Below are 18,739 nucleotides of genomic sequence, written 5' to 3'. Positions count from 1 at the left end.
CATAAATAGTGCGTGACCTAAAACGCAAGAGTCATAGTCAATTTCTGAAGTTGTTTTTGGTGTGAATTATTTTTAAAGAGATTTCCTGTGTACTTTAGTATTGTTAAGTTGTTTGAGGAAGTCGCTTTCTAAGTATAATCCTAACATTAAAAAAAAATAATCTGTATTCTGTATTCATCTTATTCTATATTCATCGTATTCTGAATCTGTGAAGAGATACTTGCATTGTTATACAAAAACACAATGAATACAACCTATAGTGTTTAATCTACTACAAGTTAATGTTACTTGCCAATTGTTAAGTTGAAAATACTGATTTTTAACTACTTTAATGTCGTGTTTGTAATTGGAAACTTGTTTAAAATGTTTTGCTTCGCTACTGAGCTTCTAAGCTTAGTGAAATCAAACCCGTCAACTAAGTTAGGGTATATTATCTAAATGACATAATAATAAGATACTCAGGCGTCAAATCCATTTCTAAAGGCGTTAAAATGCAAATTATGTAAAAAGTCTACCACCTATGTAATCTTTCTGTTTAACAGCATGTAAGGAACACTTGCACATTTGAGAAAATATTCCTTACGTTAAATAGATTTTATTTTAAGATCCAGTGGTATGAGGAAGACAATAAATGATCTGAGCATCAAAAACATATTTCAAAAATGTTGAAAATCTACATTTGATGAATCAAATAAATAAGCTTCTCCGTCAGTTTGGGTATCCAAGCAGTGGTTTCTCCTTTTTTTAAAAAAAACAAGCTATGGACAGTTTTATTAAAGAAAAATGTTGATGGCTTGCCTTTCACCAGTCTGCTCTGGCATGCCTAACCATACCAGAGTCACCTGATCAGTGAGGGCCAGTGTGCATACTCTATAGTATTTTCCACATGCTGTGCTCAGTTCAGTATCAATGGCCAATGTAGTCGTGGACACCGGTTTTGGCCAACATAGCATAGTATTCAGGCCTGGGCAGTTGTTGGCAAGGATGACCAGTTTTGCTTTGCCTTGTCTGATCATTTTCAGAGTCTGCTTGTATCCCAACATGTACTTTCCGCTCTTCACAACGAATGGGAGCCTGGAGTTGATTGGCTCCAGTGACTTTTTCATCTTCTCTGCAGCCACCATCTTCCTGCCTTAGATGCAGGATGGCTCCCAACCAAACACAGCCACCAAGATGGCCAGGCAGCAAAAAAAGAGCAGTGGTTTTTCATATGGGTTTCCACTCCTGCCAACTGCTGTCCAAATAAATATAGTTCGCAGGTGGAGCTAGAGCAACCCAAGAAAGAACCATGCCTTCCTTGGAAGTACGATAGAATGAATTACCTTGGGCCTGAAAAAGACCTTTCAGAGTGGACAGTGTATTTCCTAATTAAAGAGAGCACCTCACCACTTCATCTACGGAGAGGTCTTCAAAGTAAATTCTGAAAAGCATTGTGGTCTTGGGGCTGGGTATTGCATACTTCACTCAGAGATGTTCCCATTTGCTATTCCTGAGTGGATGTCCTGCTTTTCCTTACTTTTGCAACAAAAAAAGGGTTGTGGTTATACTTTGAACAGTGATTTCATTATCCCTACTAAGCCGTTTAAAGGCCATTTGCCACCAGCAGGCTTAACTTGCTGCAAGAGAAAGTCACTTCTTGGTTGAAATATCCTCTACTTGCTTCAGTTTTTCTGGGATGAAACAAACATGCAGTGATTTTGGCTTACTCCATTGAGCTTTACAATTCAGACTTCAGAAAAGCCCCCTTAATTAGTAACAGATGGTTCAAGAATACCCTGGTGCTACACATCTTTGTATTACTTATTCCATCTTTACTTGTCATGGTTCATGATACATTTCTTATTTACCTGCTTGTAGCAGCAGTTTTGCCTGGAAGGGTGAAGTCTGTTGTGGTCTTTCAAAAATGCACAAGTGGTTACATGGACCATGAGAATTAATAGCTCTTTTGCCAAAGAGAGTTGCATTCTCATGGTTTCAATTAACACTGACCTAATGGGACTGTGTCTATACCCCCACCCCAAACTACAGGGTCTATAATTAGAAATCATTGAGTTAACCATTGTGATGTCTAAATGACTACCTGCCTTGAGAACAATTTCCATTGCCACTCCCCCGAACCCCCTGCACTTTGGTCACCATGTCCCGACACCTACCAGAGTACTGCCCAGATGATTTTGCCATTTCCCCAGGTCATTACAAATGTACACTTTAACAATACGCAACACAGTAAGAACAAAGTATAAACATTCATTCGACCCTTAAAATTATTTTTACTCAACAACCAAAAACCCTAGAATTGCAAAGAGGAAGGTGGGACTCTAGCTATGGCGGGGGGATGGAGTTGAAGACAGGGCTGTGGCCAAGTATCAAGGATTGAATAAATTGAGATTATGTGTTCTCTCAAAACAAAAATTATGAGCCATCTACAAGGGGTTAATGCAATGACGCTTTCGCATATAGGTCATAAATGAGTTAATAATTTAAAACAAAAGACGTACTTCCAAGTAGTAATACAGCTTCAATTTAAAATGTATCTGCAAATACTCCTGAATGAATCCTTTCTTATTCCATATATTTCGTTACATCTTTAAAATTATCAGGAAAATAGGAATGTCTCATCCTTTGCATGTGCACATTGAATTAAAAACTAGGTAGGAAGTTGTTGAATAAACTCATCACATCTCATGGTGTATTTGGGTTCCCTATCTCTTTCCTTTACCATAATTTTGGGAAATATTTCCTGTTATTTTTGTTGGGTGCTTATGTTACCAAGCAACAGATAAAATCTAGACCCTTCCCATTTGTTTGGTACTATTGGATGTATAGGAAAAAAATGTTGCAGCAAACTTAGGTTAGGAACTGGAATAAACTAAAAGGAAATGTGTTTTTAACTTCAGCGCAGCATGGTGACTGACTGCCATCCCTGTGTAATGTGGCTTAAGGCTCGTTCTGAATTACTGAAATGAAATCCAGGCTGCGTGAAGAGTTCTCCAGCATTTTTCTGTTTTCAGGCAGCTCGCAGTAGTTTTTAATGTGGTGTTTGGAAAATGCAGGTTATTTGGAAGAAAGTCTCAATCGATGTTAAAAGAGTCTTTTCAGACAAGGGGACTTCGGAAAGGCTTTTTTATAGCAGAAATGGCATGCAGATGTCACATTCAATGTGTGTCCTGAGGATGGCGGGAATGAGTTTTTAAGAGTCTTAATGAGTTGTAAAGGAAATGAAGAGTCTTCCCTCTACTGACTTTTACCATGAAACATAGACTGGCTCCTAAAATCTGAATTCTAAGGTACCTCCTAGAGTTACCTTGCTTAGTCTTGGAGGATTTTATAAGGCTTGGAAATTGGCTATTCATGGATTGTCATTATGAGTCAGTAACTTGGATTGATTTTGAGTTAATACAGAAGCATTGAGTCCAGAGGGTGTTGCTTCTCTATCATGTTGCCCCCAAAAGGGAACAAATCAGACTCTCATTCTTACATAAATAATGTCAAAACCTTTTTCTTATTTAAATAATGCCCAACTTTCTAGTACAAATTGATCGTCTCTGCTACATTTAAGCTATAATTCTTTCAAAAGGTTAAAATTTTGGTAAAACGCGTACTGTTTTTGGTCTGGTTTCATTCAAGTGAACTCTTTCCATGTCCTGCAGTGTTTGACTTGAACCTTTGCATTCTTTGTGGGCAGGGGCTGGTGAGTGAGGTACATATATACATATATATATATATATATATATATTTTTTTTTCTCACCCCTGTAGCCTCTTGAACCATTCTAAGTTTACGGCATTGGCTGAATAAGTCGTCATTGTTTATTAAACAGTCTGCCATCTTACCCAAGTGTTTAGTCAAACCTTGTTCCTTGTAGAACAGTTACATCCTAACTTGGCCTCCAACATAAAAATGGATTCATTTGGTAAAGGAGTTTGCAAATTGCAAATTCTAAATAGAAAATTTGTAGCTCCACAGCCGAGTGTTCACTGTGTGTGGGTATCCTGTACCCACAGGTCTGGGAGCTGTGGAGAACAGGCAGCTCCTTGTGCTTCCGTCAAGGTTGCTGAAGTCTTATGAGTCAGAGGAAGCCATTCAGGTTCACATCAAGGAGGTCGAGCGTATGTGCTCTAGATCCAAAGTGCCTGGGCTCAAATCTTGGACACTGCGGGAGATCTTCTATGAGTCCCTTAATCTCTTTGGGCCTCTGTGTTCTTGGTGAAATGAAATGATAATACTCATCTCACATGATTATTTAGTTTGAGGCTTAAATGAGTTAATACATAAGCCCTGGAACATAGCAAGTACTATATAACTGTATCATACAAATCAAAAAGTCCACTGAAAGGTATCAGTAGACTTGTAATTCTGACATGGAACAGAATATTTCTGACTTGAATCTTGACATCAAGAGCTTCATGATCATAAAACCATAGAAACTAAATAAACATGTTCTCTCTGAGACCATTATTCCATTCTTTGTGTCAGTGTATTCTTTGTGGTTTAGAGGGAAAAGTGAGGAGTGTAGTTTTCTCTTCCCTGTACTTTGTAAATATCATTTAAAAAATAATCTCCAAGACAGGCATGAAAATGTGAATCCTCAAAGCGGTCATAACCCCCACTTCCACTCCTATCCCAGCCCAACGATTCTAGAAGTCACTGACAATGGAGCTCAGTAGACCCATCTAAACAGAAGGAAAAGGAAAATACATCAAAATGTTAGTCAAGAAGTGTGACCCAAAGGAACACAATCAGATTGATCATTTTAAGTGGTGTGTCATGCCTTAGAGAGTCAATACAGGACTAAAGGATTAAAGGAAGACCTTGGAGTATAGTTACCCTTTTTATCCTTTTTTGTTAATCCCCACGTGGCATCATCTACCACTTGGTCTTGGGTTTCAAAGTAAATCTAGATCAGTAAAGAAGTTATTTGGGGGACTCAAGAAGTAATTGATTTTGCGGGTTAGAAGGGAGTAGAATGTAAATGAACTTGAATTTCCATTCAGAATGAGTCAAGTCTGAGAAGAAAACATGATTTAGGCCACCGTTCATGACATTTGGTTATGAGTGAAAGGCTTGCTCCCCATGTGGTGGAGAGACCGTTGAGGGTTCGTGAAGCAGTACCCGCCAGGGCCTGGCATGTCATGACGCGTCAGCAAGAGCCACCACCGACTGGATCAAGGAGATCCTGGACTTGCACTGGCAAGTCCACAAGAGAATTTAAATTGAAGTGTCAGTACTCTTTGTCCTTTTCTTCCCTGTTGCTATGTTATCCCTTTGGCTCTTCTAGCAACGTACCTTGCTCCTTATCAAGAAGTCCTTGAAGGTTCCGAAAGAGAGACAGCCATTCTGTATGTCCACTGGGGTCCTTCAGAGTCAAAAGGTAGAGCTTCTCCTTGGCACTCTGGGTTCACCGTCCTGAGTGTGGTCAGGTTGGTGAGAACAGGGACACAGGGCCTGGGGAATGGTCACATTACTGGCACTTCATCTGCGGGAAAGGGTGTCTTGATGGGTTTAAAACTCTTCTCTTTATGTTAGGGCTTTACCCCACACAAAGGGTTTATTTCCCAAGTTCTGAATTCCCTTCATGTAAATATTGCATGATGATCTGATTAGTGGTTGAGATGAAAAAAGATTTTCTCTAACCTTGGTATTTCATATGTCCTTCCTCATCCCAGTTTTCTTGCAACTTGCCCATCTTTCTTCTCAGTTCTGGTATTATTTAGTGTTTCCATAGCATGTTATAGCTGAGTTCCTTGTGATCATTTTTAGTAATTACACAACAAATCATGTGCAGAGCACGAGCCAGTACTTAGCCAAAAAATGAAATGGAAACACTCTGCCAAACCCAGCTTCATAATCTTCCTTTAATAAAACTCTACTATGTCATTTACTTTGGTCTCTGTTTTTAAAACTTGAGCCTCCGTCAGCCTATTTTAGGAGAGGGTGTACTACAAGATGTACTGCATAAATGCCCTGACTTAGAATTGAACTAAGAATACAGTGGACCACTTCCTAGGTTTAAAGAAAAAGAAAGGGAAAGAGTTCTGGGGAAAATGTTTCCCGACTCTAACTACAGAGTTTGAAAACTTTGCTTATTACCTAAAGGCCTATATACCATTTTGGAATTTGTTTTCTAGAACAGGTTCTGTAATCTAACAAATTCCTGCTTGCCTTGCTACCTAATCACAAATACATTCCAGAATAACCCCTGGCACATCCTAGGTGCTCATTAACTATTTGTTGACACTTTCTGCTTCTACGTTTCTTCTTAGGAGGGTATTGTTTCCTGTTAAACATAATATTCCACAAATGCCATGGGCTATTTTCTGGGTTTCGTAGGCATTTACATAATAGACTGTTCCCCTCTAAAATGCAGTCATTTAGCTGTATCACCAGCATGGAACCTAACTAAAACTGAAGAAGCAGCAACAGATGCCTAAGAGTAGAGCTTCACATCTTCTGCTTAAGAAGGCAGGGAAACCTGCTATCTCTGGTCAAATGTTTGGGAAGGTGCAGTATTCCTAAATGTGAGAGCTATGCTTTGTGATCTCTAAGGCCCCTCCAGCTCTGATGTCTGTGATCCTGTGATTCTCCAGCCAACCTCTTTTCTCCAGGCCTCCTTGCTCATCTGCAAAATGGGGGCTAGGGGCAGGTACAGGTATCAGAGTCCTGATCATGTCTGACTTGATAGGAAGGAACTTTTAGCTACCCAGAATGGGTAACCAGGGTATTGGTCAGCCAAAAGTTTGCTATACATTAATAGATAATTAAAAGGACTGATTTGGGACTAGTTAAAACTAGTCCTAATTCTTCATAGGGAATGTTGACCTCATACAATTGCCATCTTGTTGCATGTCCCCCCACCCCACTTTTAGGCTAGACTAGTATTTGGGATATGCATGTGTGTGTATCAGATAGGAACCTAACCAGGTTAAGTTTTTCTCCCACCAGCCCTGCGTCCCCACATCTATGCCCTGTGCTCTTATATGCTTTCTGAAGTCTGTGTTCGCAGAGCTGGTTGGTAATGACAGACACGAAGGCATTAGTCCTCTGACGGTGACTCCAGGGGAGGAGGATATGGCAGACAGGAGTTTTTGGTTGGCTGCCAGCATGCGATAGATACCCAGTCATGACCCTTTCTAAGCAGTGGAAGAAATGAGTGACAGGATAGAATTGGCTCTTCTATGCCCGAAACACTTTTCACCTTACAGAAGTAGAAAGATGAAACTGAGTCTCAGTTCTCTGCAGAGGACAGCCAGCGCATCTGACCTCAGTGCATCTTTCATCCTTGCTGCCTCGCTTCCTCATGAGCTTTTAGTAGCCCCCATCTGCTAACACCTGGCGTCTCAGTTTCTGCATGGTATTCAGGCCTCTAAAATTCTGGCCATACATATACTCCTTCCTACGCATCCAGTCTTACTTCCCACAGTTCCTCAACCCCATTCCAAAGTGCCGTGATTTGCTCGGTACATTTCTTAGAACTTTTGTTCATTTCAGTCTCTCATTGGGATGTTCTTCCTTCATTTGACCACTTACATCCAGCCCTTTCTTCAAAATTATACTGAAGTTCCACCTCCTCCATCTAGTATTCCCTGAACACTCTGTGCTTAACTGTTCCTAAGCCCTGGAAGGCCTTCCCACAAACCCAAGTTGAAGTTCACTCACATTCTTCCCTGCAGTGTACAGTAACTTTGCCTTCTGCACAGTTGTTGCCATAGAATAGAGGACATGCCAGGTATCCTTCCAAACCTTGGTTGGGGGTTAAGTTTCAAAGGCAGTCTTACAGCCAGTGTGTCTGGAAAGATGTGCTTGTGTTCAGTCTGGCAAGGCAAACAGCAACAGTAAAGGCCATAGTCAGCCACGCACAGTGGGCAGGTAAAGGTAGCCTCTGCTACTGCGTCTCATGGCTGAGCCTGGAAATTTATTTATAAAAAGATGTTGAAATAATTGAGCCATTTAAAATGAGTGAGAGTGAATCTATATGCATGTGAGAGGCAGAGACTGAGACAGGGAGGAGGATGGAGAAGGAAGCGGAGTTCACAGGGTGGGAGATATATGCAACTCGATTATTCAAGGTGATGTAATTAATATTCATCCCTCCCCCCTCCCACCCCCTCCAGCATACATGTTCCCTCTGCCTAAGCTTGCTCTATTCTAGTTCACCTCTTTAGGAAGCAGGCCAGACCTGCTAAATGTGATCTATTACAACTCTCTGAAGTTAAATTCATGGCCAAGCATTCAAAGTCAGCTTGATAGACTTGCAATTTCTGTGTCTGTTTTAGCACCACCATTGTCTTTTTCTTCTCTCAAATAAGGTAAATCCCACAGCCCAGTGTACGCACGCCCTGTTGAAGATGATCTACTGCTCCCACTGCCAGGGTCTTGTGACAGTGAAGCCATGTTACAACTACTGCTCGAACATCATGAGAGGCTGTCTGGCCAACCAAGGGGATCTTGACTTTGAGTGGAACAATTTCATAGGTGAGCAAGTAATGAATGTATGTATTTGTGTTGCTGGGGATAGCTCAGCTTCTGGCTATCAGGAGTATGGCCATAGCTCAGCTATGAAATTTCTATTCATTATTTAGTGTTTACCAGAGTTCTAACTGTACTCAAAAGTTCATACCATTCTATGAGTAAATGTCCCTTTCAACAACTGGTACATTTCTGAAGACGTTAGACACAGTGAATAACAAATTTTAATAACAAGAAACTGACTTCATCACATTTCTCCCCTAAAGGTGTGTTTTAGTTATGCATCATAGGCTTGTATCCATATAGATGCTAGAGTACAGCCATCACAGCTGTGAAAGTGTCTTTTAAGATGTTGTATCTGTTTCACTGCAACCGATCTTTGTGAACTGGCTGGATATCCATTGGCTGTTTGGATCAGCTGAAATCTGTGCAAATTTAGGGGTTCTGTTTCTGTAGCAGGTTTAACAGACTGGTCTGATAAGAATGCAGGAAATTTTACCCCAATATTTTTAGAGGTAAGGGTTCTCTCAATATTCCCTAAGACCTAGAAAACCATTACTGAAAACCAGCCAGCAATGTAAGTGAAGGGGCCGGTGTCCAAAAGGGTTAATTATGATTTATGGGGAAGGGAAAATCAAGGATAATTTAAATGTCCAGTCATTGACTCCCTTGATGCCTACATAATGCCATTGTTAGCCCTGAAACATGAGTGACCAGAGCTGAAGCTCCAAATGCAGAATGTGTTGGTAGGACTCTTCACAAAAACAAACTCCGATCTTTTTCCCCACTTCCCCCACCAGTCACATTTGCATAATTGTAGAATTTGAGTGTCTTTATAAGCACCCATTTTTCACTTATTTGCCCACATTATGGGAACATGTGCAACTTGTTGGCTTGTGGTTTTTTGTTTGTTTGCTTGTTTGGTGGAGGGATTGGAGTAGGGGATTGCTTTTTAGTCTTCCTGAGAGCTAATTACCATATTAACTCTGTTTGAAAATGCATCAGTAAATTGGCTCTAACAGATTCTTGAGAACACTGACACACGGGGAAATTTTTAGAAAGATGTGAATATTAAGCACTTCAGCACAACTGTAGCCTAAATAGCTCAGAGCTAGAAGACCTGAAACAATCCTCCACACGTAGACAGGCAGAATCCCATGAAAGGGAAGGCGTAAGACCAGCAAAGACACACGCACACCGATTGCCTATCATGCCTGGAATGAAGCCGTGGGAGAAATTGTTGCTTTAAAATATTTCCCATGGAAATAAAAGCCCATGGCATTTCCAGATCTGCAGTTGATGTTTTTTATTTCTTTTTCTGGTCCACACCCAATGCCAAGTTTGCAATTCAATTTTGCTAAATTCATTTTTTTTTAAAAGTTCGATTAGTAAAAGGGAGGGGCTTAGGAGGATGGGTGGGGAGGGAAAAGGGGATTAAGGGGCACTACAATTTATAGTGGTACAGCACCAAGAAGGCAAGTAATGACTCTAGCATCTTATTATGCTGATGGACAGTGACTTCAATGGGGGGGAGGGAGGGAGGACTTGATAATATGGGTGAATGTTGAAACCACTGTGTTTATGTGAAACCGTCATAAGATTGTATATCAATGATACTTTAATAAAAAAAACACAATGAGATAATACTACCCACCCACTTTAAAAAGTTGAGTTAGCTTTTGCACTGGCCCCTGTAACATCTAATGTACTCATTCTCTGGGCAGAGGAGTAGAATCTGCCATACAGTACACAGAATGAATGATGACAGTGATCTAGTTCTGTTGACTTTTTTCTATGGGCATATCAAGAATAAGGTCCAGAGGCCATGTACCTGGCACAATTCTTATACTCTAATGTGTCTGGCAGAAACTATAGCTCATATCCTTGGAGTAAAATATAAATTCTTTGACGTACTTTTCCAAGAGTTGGCAGGTCCCTAACTAAATCAAAACCATACTGTGTTTTCAACCAGGGAGAATTGAAGTTGCTGCTGTCATGTTGTTGTGTTTTTTAAAATTGCATGTGTTTTTCAAAAAACAGAATGAAACCCAAGTGGAAATTGACAGGATTTCTGAGTCAATTTTCCTTACTTATTTTATGCAATACTTTTTGGAAGGATGAGGTAAATAGTTGCACCAAAGCTTGTTTTGTGATGGGTATTCTATTCTGTATTTGTAATAAGCTGATATCAAAGCACAGGAGTAATAAACGCTAATCTCCAGGGCTTTTTTATGAGTTTTCACAAGGGTTTAATTCATTTGCTCTGGTTGTAGAATTCAGTCCCAATTTGCATGCCTCTATGAGTTTCTTTTTTTTTCTTTGCAAGTAATTTTTCTTTTGCCTTTAAATGCCTGCAATTAATGAGTGGTCAAGGGCTCCCCCCACCCCCCTGCTTCTTTAAATAAAATCTCAGGGTTAAGTTGAGAAACTGCTTTTTGTTATTCCAGGCGGTCTTCAGGCTGAAGATGTAGGTGTCTGATTATTGGCAGCACAGTGTAAAAGTAATCACTTTACCGAGTGAGAAGGGTATGCTTTGTTGTTTTTGTGGTGGGGTTGGGGGAGCTCAATGTCTGCATCCTGAGCTGGGAAATCCTCCAGGTAGACGAGACTCTTTCAGAGACTAAGGATGAGTTTTCCCAATCTGCCGCCTTGCTACCAGGCCGTCGCCTTCTCTCTCCAACTGCATCTATTAAGGTGCTGTCAGCCTTTATCAAAGTGCATCCGAATAGCTGAAACACCTTGGACTTGGTTTTATGTAAGAGGTTGTGTTGACGAAACCATCAGTTCAAAAACCAAACGAAATTCTCCCTTCCACCATCACCAATAAAGTCAGTGTCTAGAGAATCATAAATTACACTTAGGTGCAAACTTGTCCTCCAGCTTACAGCGTGCTGGTGCTAACATTCGTTTGGTTCATAGCCAACCTTATTACCATCACATGTTGTTGCCAGCAGGATTTAATATTAGGGTATTGGGATTGCCGGCAGTGATGCCAGCCAGTTGCCAACAGGAGGCAGGAACAGGTCAGATAGCCTACAAATAGGAGACCCATGGCCTCGACCGGCCAGAAGAAAAACCACAAAACCAACCATCTTTGGAATTCTCTCAGGGCTTCTAATCACAGCTGGCTGCTTAAGAGCCCAACCGATAGCCAACCATGACTTCCCCCAGGGGTTAGAGGCAGCTTTGGCTCCTGGGCTACAGGCCTAACGCAGCCTCATTCACATTGTTCAGCTGCGCAACCCTCAATGCCATGGCACCAGGCCCAACAAAGGCCCGGCTTCACCCTCCATTCCCAGGCCCCTGTGTACAGCCAGCGGGCTCAGAGTTTACAAAGACGCCAAACAGCCAGAAGAATCAGGGTTTATGTTTCCTTTCAGTCTTTTACAAAACACATTAGTGATCTGGCCTTTCCTTGCCACTAGGGGAATAAGTAGTTACAAAATGTGCTGTTTTTTTTCTTGTTTAAACCTCTGCATTTTGGATGTTTATTATCTGTCTATTCATAATATTTTTATTTGGAGGAAGCAGCTTCTATGAAGAATGTGCTTTCTATATGTGGCAGCCCTGATGCTTTGACAGTGATGAACATGTTTAAGTTGTGCTCCACTTGTTTGCAAAAGTCTCCTTTTGCTAGCACATCAAAAGCTTTTTTTTTCCCTCCTCCAGTACAATGGTATATTCATGTTGGCAGCCTTTACTCAGAGGTTGGAAGCATCACTTTATTGGTGCTAACCACAGTGAGCAACCTGAAACTTCATTTGTTATTACTTAAAAAAAATTGTGTTTCATGGAAATCTATTTGTGGTTTGTGACATCAGGACTGCAGCCTAGAGAAATGTTCCCATGCTTCCAAATGGTGTGTTGCATTTGTTCTAGGTTGAAGGTTGATGACCGCGTTCGGTTGGTTCATTGATAAGCTGTTGCTGAAAGTCCTTTCCACAGGCAAAGCTGAGGTAGAAGTTCATCTGCGGCCTGCAGGGCTCTTTGAGAAGGACACACAGTCTTTTAGAAACTTCTCGAGCAGCTGCCCTTGGGCTCCCTGAAGGCTGTGGATAATGTGGGCTTGCCTATCCATTTCCTGCCATGCTCGAAGCACTAGAATGTACAGGGGAGAGAACAAGTCGCAAAGTTCCCTGATTGTCACGAAGCATCCTTTTTTCTCACTTTGAGATTTTATTTCCAGTTTCTTCTAATTTTGTGCAATACGTTTCAGGCAAAAATACTAAAAGTCATAATCCCAACAAAAAAGTATGGCAAGAGAACAACTATAGCATATTTTGTTTAAGAGGGTCACTGTAGTAGAAAACGCTAGACTCCCCCCAAATGTACAGTCCCTGGAAGAGTCATCACTGGAAACATACACTGTGCGCACCTGGTTTTTGTGTGCTGTGTCCTGTGTTAGCCTTTTCATGCAAAGAAAAGAGGTACATGTTTTGCTTTAAAAGAACTCGAGGCCCTTGTATCTGAAATGGGAAGTCTAGCTTAATATGAACATTGCATTTTTCAAATTGGCATTATTTGAAAAGTCATTAGAATTCCATGGGACACTTCATTTGTATTTTCCAACTGTGCATACGAGAACCTAAAAAGGGTTTTTCATTAAAAAGTGAAAGGAAAGAATTGATAGGCCAGGGTTATAACTGATGGATGCTTTTGACTCTTGTAAATGGAACCTGAAATGAACAGATCCTAGGAAGTCTCTAGGAGAGCTGGCAGATTGTTCTGCCACCAGCCTTAGGTTTGTCAGCTGGGAGCTATCTCAGGGCCATTCAGCCACAGCCCCGGGGCACACGAAGGAATGAATAATCAATATGATAGAAGATTCCTGATTGAGTTGCCTTGCTATGGAATAAAGCATTCATCTGGCCACTCCACACTTCCTAGCACTAACAGCACATAGTGACTAAATGCAGTTTGGTATAATAGAAATAGATATAAAGGCATGAATTAATTTTGATGTGTGCCTTCCCCCTTCCTCCCCACAGGAAACAAAGGCAGTAATCAGACTGATTACACAAGGCCGACCTAATGATTTACTTTTTATGCTCTACTGTTCTCCCCTAAACCTCGTGTTAGATGCTATGCTGATGGTGGCGGAGAGGCTAGAGGGTCCTTTCAACATTGAATCGGTCATGGATCCCATCGATGTGAAGATTTCTGATGCTATTATGAACATGCAGGAGAATAGCGTGCAAGTGTCTCAGAAGGTAATGAAGGCAGGACTGCAAAGCCGAGCCAGAAGCCCCGTCCAGCTTGTGATGTGACTGTCCTCATATGGCCATGCTTGGTCCCTCCCATGCAGGTTTTCCAGGGCTGTGGACCCCCTAAGCCCCTCCCAGCTGGACGAATTTCCCGTTCCATCTCTGAAGGTGCCTTCAGTGCTCGCTTCAGACCCCATCACCCTGAGGAACGTCCAACCACGGCAGCTGGCACTAGTTTGGACCGACTGGTGAGCACTTCGGCAGAAATGGCCAAATTTTATGCCAAAAGTTGGAAACTTCTGCTCAAAGTGCCTTTTTGGTTGAAAACCTTGCAGGTGTGGGTCTTCCAAGTCTCTCAGGTGAAACTTTTCAAGCTGATTGCAGGCGGACATCAATACATCTACCTCTCTCATTTTCTAACTCAGAAAGTTCATATGTATTCTAGCTAGAGTGATGTAGAACATCTTACCGCAAAATTTCCCTTTTGTTTCACCATGGATTTACTAAGCACCTACTGTGAGCCCATCACTGTGCTAGTTGCAGGGAGACTCAGGAGTAAGACAGGTCCTTGTTCTCAAAACTCCCCAACGGAGAGGGAGCAGCAGGCATCCCAGGCTTGACTAGCGTAACATAAGTGCTAGGATGGGAGAAGGGTAAGGAAATAAGAGCGCACTGCTCCGCACACAGCACCATGCTGCAAATACAGCAGTGGGGGGCAACCTGAGTCCAGGCAGGGCGATGACAGGCACTCAGCCATTTCCCAGAGGGGACATCACGCAAGCGGGATCCCGAGTATAAAAGCCTTGCAAGAAGGGGCTGTGTTTTAACATTGTATCTACAGGACACAGAACCCAGTGGGCCCCAGATGGTAGTTATAACGAAGAGGTAGAGTGGACAGTGGATCTCAGCAACTCCTTCAGAGCCAGCATTTCACTTACTCATTCGAGTGATTTGGTCCTTCTAGGTATAAATTTGATCTGCATTTTTCTCTTGTGACTAATGTGGAAAATGAATGCATATCACTATGGAGATACTTTAGAAATGATCCAAAGGCACATCTGTAGGTAGTTTTGTGTTCTTACAAAGATTTTGTGTTTTCTTGTTGTTGTTGTTTTTCTGCTGATTAGGTTACTGATGTCAAGGAGAAACTCAGACAGGCCAAGAAGTTCTGGTCCTCTCTTCCCAGCAATGTGTGCAACGATGAGAGAATGGCTGCAGGAAATGGCAATGAGGATGACTGCTGGAATGGAAAAGGCAAAAGCAGGTTAGCCTCTGCAGTGGATTTGCAGCCTCTCCCTTCCAAGATGCCTGGGTAACTTTGAGAGAGGGTTTTCTTAGTGTCCATTGAGGAGGCATCGAGAAGCAATTCACAGCAGGTAGCAACAACCTGGAAGGCTTCACGTTGTTCTTAGGAATGGGCTTTGCTGTAAAGTATTCGGAAGGCACCCGGTTACTTGAAAAAAGCATTGGGCAAAAGCTTGTGATAGTTAATTTCTGGCATTAGGGCTGCAACCAGGGATCTAGCTGTTCAGCAGTGTGGTATTAAATCTGTAAGAGCCTCATAAAGCACCACTTTTTAAAAGGTCTAATCCCCTTACTTGATGATGTTGTGTCCTTCCCTCCCACCCCACCCCACCCCACTCCACCCCACTCAGTATTCTTAGATAATTTCCCACTTTATCAGCACTTTAGTCCAACCCACCCACCTCTGCAAAAGGGATAGCTTTCAAAAAAGTCATAATCAAATTGGAGGAACAAGATATATACCCAGGAAAAGGAGAGATTCGAGTTTATTAGAAATAGAAGAACTTACAGTTAATTGCACTCAGTGGAAACACTAGAATCTAGGCAGAAGTATTTGATAGCCTTCTATAACTTCTTGTTTTACTGATCATCTTAACGGTGACATTTCTCATTTCAGGTACCTCTTTGCAGTGACAGGAAATGGTTTAGCCAACCAGGGCAATAATCCAGAGGTCCAGGTCGACACCAGCAAACCGGACGTCCTGGTCCTTCGTCAAATCATGGCTCTTCGGGTTATGACCAGTAAAATGAAGAATGCTTACAATGGGAATGATGTGGACTTCTTTGATATCAGTAAGTGTTTGTAGTTTTGGGTGCACACATTGCTTTTTACACCTTAGGATGAAAACAAGTGGAATGAAATCTCTATCCCGCTTTTTTAAAATAGGTGATGAAAGCAGTGGAGAAGGGAGCGGAAGTGGATGTGAGTACCAGCAGTGCCCTGCGGAGTTTGAGTACAACGCAACTGACCACTCTGGGAAGAGTGCCAGCGATAAAGCTGGCAACGCTGGTGCCTGTGCTGGGGTGCAGCCTTACCTCCTCACCATCTCCTGCATCTTGCTCTTGCTTATCCAGAGAGAATGGAGATAATTCCTAATCTTAGAGAAAAAGTGTTCATCATCGGAAAGTAAAAAAGGCACCGGTTATTACTTTTCTACCATCCTAGTGACTTTGCTTTTTAAATGAATGGACAACAATGTACAGTTTTTACTATGTGGCCACTGGTTTAAAAAATGCAGACTTTGTTTTTTTCATTTGGTTTTGCGGGGGAAAGGGACTTGCACGTCAAGTCGCTTCCTGCTGCCCCGGAATCGTGTTAAGCGTGGCTAACAGTGTAGGTACAGAGCCGTACGTAGTTAGTGGTGCATTTGTGATTTTATCACGCTCTTGTTTGTTCTCGCTTTTTGTTTGTGGGGTTTTTTTTCCCATCGATTATGATCTCACCTTGTTTCTCACAAAAAAACCAGGGTCCTTTCTTGGCATGTAACATGTACGTATTTCTGAAATATTAAATAGCTGTACAGAATCAGGTTTTATTTATCATGTTACCTTATTAAAAGAAAAAGCCCAACAAGCAGTAAAATTTCCATTTATCCCTGTTTTAGTTGCCTTATCTGGAGAGAAGTGGAGGTGATCTGAGTTTTTATTACTAAGGACAGAATGAAGGCACATGGAGGGGTTTGGTTGTATTCAAGCACCAATACAAGAAGAAGGTTATACTTCGCTTATAGCTGGTGACTGGAAGAGACTGCAGAGTACCCATTTTGGTTGAGTTGAATTGCATAAACAAAGATCATTGTACAGGTCATTTCTTGAGTCTGCTTAAAGTGTAATCCATTTGTAAGAAACTTGATAGATTCTCCCTAGGAATATATAAGGCATTGGATGTTCTGGTTATCACATGTTCACACTTAGTTTGGGGGGTGGGTTTGGTTTTCTTTTTTATCCAGCTAAGTTAGCAAGTCCCTGTGTGCTGGTCTTCGTGTCCACATGGACCCTCTTTGAATTGATATCCCAATGGCAGAAATATGTGACCGACAAGCTCATTTGGTCCCCCTTGTTACAGTGTACTAGGTTGCAAACCCAGCCATGTAGAGGGAGCTGTCAAGGGGCCAGCCAGAATTGGGGTACAGCCTGGGGTCAGGGATTAGCTGTCAACATTGGAGCCAAGTTTTTATCTGTGCATGTGTATTTTCACTTCTTTTTGCTTCCCAGTTTTTTAAGAGTTCCTAAGTTGTCTTAATTTGAGTCTTTTTCTTGCCCAACCCATCTGATCAGAAAGGCAGAGGACTTGAAGTAGTTCACAGATGTGTGTATTTCTATCAGCCAATAAGCCCACTTGGGGAGATCTGGGCACCCAGATTTTTCTCAGGTGGTGGTATTTGGGGGTGTGTTTGGCATAGGTACAGCTAAGACCATTTTAGCAGTGACCCTTAGCCCTGTGGTGAGCTGGCAAATGTCCTATTTGTTGTCCCAGGACAAAGACTAACAACTGCCTTGGCCCCTTAGGAACTTATTTCTTGTGTCCTTTCCAAATGACAGTTCATAAAACTATGAGAATGAAACAGCTCACTTCAAAAGGAGATACCAAAAGTATTCAGAAGGAATCAAATTCTGCAAGTCTCTTCCAGCTTTAGACAGCCATTAAGATCCCAACCAATTCTATAGAAGCTAAAACCCACAGAAGGTCGTTTGTGTTATTGTTCAATCTTCAGTTGTAAGAGTAATTCTCTATTTTTATATTGAAACCTAATTACTTGATAGCTCAGGGTCTACATTTCATTCAAGTTTTTACACCAAATTCTGCATAATGGTCAAAGTGGGATATTGGGGGCTATTGTAAACAGAGGCTAAATTTTATTAGAAGTAGCCAGTTATTTATTAAAGCATGATGTTAATAAAATAGGCATATTCTGGCTGGTGTGTATAAGTGTTTTTTTTTTTTTAAGAAATCACAGATGACATAGAATTGAAAAGGTGCTCCATTTATGTATGAGCAAAAATGGATTGTAAATAGCTAAGCTGCCTTGTGAGAACTTGGAAAATGTGCTGATATTTAGTAACTACCTCAGTTGTGAGGAATTTCCTTTTTAGCTTAGACTGCTATTACTTTTACTTGGTAGAAACGAATCTCGTCTCCAAAATGCGGCTCAAAGAGTTATCCCCATAGACCTTGTTAGATTGTTTTTAATTTAAAACCTTGAACTCTGCCCAGCTGTTTTCTTTCAGTCAAGTTCTCTAAACCAATAACATTTTCCAAATTAAATATTCTTGAAGGTTCTTCTGGACTCTTACTGATTTGTTTTCTTTCTTTGCATTTTTTCCTGTTGCCCTTTTATTATTTAAATTGTCTCTTGCTTTTGAACTTGAACTATGAAATAAACAAATCATAGATTTTTCCATTCAGATCTGACTGGATAACTCTTGGCTTCTAACCAGCTGGCAGGCTCACCGCTGCCTACCACCCCCACCCTAAAAGAATAAAGGCAAGTTGAATATTTTAAAACCCTAAGAGTTCAGAGTATGAGGTAGAATAAAGGCTTTGTTAGGAGACGTGAGTTTTCCGAAGTCTCAGTTAAATAGCATGTGAACGGTTGGTGTTTTACATACTCATTTGTAAATTATTTTTCTTTAAACTCTTCACTCACTTTGTACCTTAAAACATTTTTCGACTCTTAGATTTATATTTCTTTGTAAAAATAGTAATTAGCACCTATTATTTTGATAAAAGAAAAAGTGCAAGGAATTGACTTGCATTTTTAGTTA

The 18,739-nt window shown here is 41.2% G+C and overlaps 1 protein-coding gene and 1 pseudogene across 1 annotated transcript in view; one reads left to right on the top strand and one right to left on the bottom strand.

The window, feature by feature from the left end:
• GPC4 (glypican 4) overlaps positions 1-18,253 on the top strand; it is a 100,832-nt gene extending 82,579 nt beyond the window's left edge. The window contains exons 4-9 of the mRNA XM_036931193.2: positions 8,306-8,471; positions 13,545-13,675; positions 13,771-13,917; positions 14,797-14,933; positions 15,591-15,766; positions 15,861-18,253. Of these exons, the coding sequence (XP_036787088.1) occupies positions 8,306-8,471; positions 13,545-13,675; positions 13,771-13,917; positions 14,797-14,933; positions 15,591-15,766; positions 15,861-16,063 (960 nt within the window). The 3' untranslated portion in view covers positions 16,064-18,253. The remainder of the gene's footprint in view (positions 1-8,305; positions 8,472-13,544; positions 13,676-13,770; positions 13,918-14,796; positions 14,934-15,590; positions 15,767-15,860) is intronic.
• On the bottom strand, positions 774-5,021 carry LOC118935147 (60S ribosomal protein L30-like; annotated as a pseudogene).
• Positions 18,254-18,739: the final 486 nt, after the last annotated feature.

Source organism: Manis pentadactyla, chromosome X, assembly GCF_030020395.1.
Source record: "Manis pentadactyla isolate mManPen7 chromosome X, mManPen7.hap1, whole genome shotgun sequence".
Lineage (NCBI taxonomy): Eukaryota > Metazoa > Chordata > Mammalia > Pholidota > Manidae > Manis > Manis pentadactyla.
The sequence above is the reverse complement of the archived record's forward strand: the minus strand, read 5'-3'. Positions and strand labels throughout refer to the sequence as shown.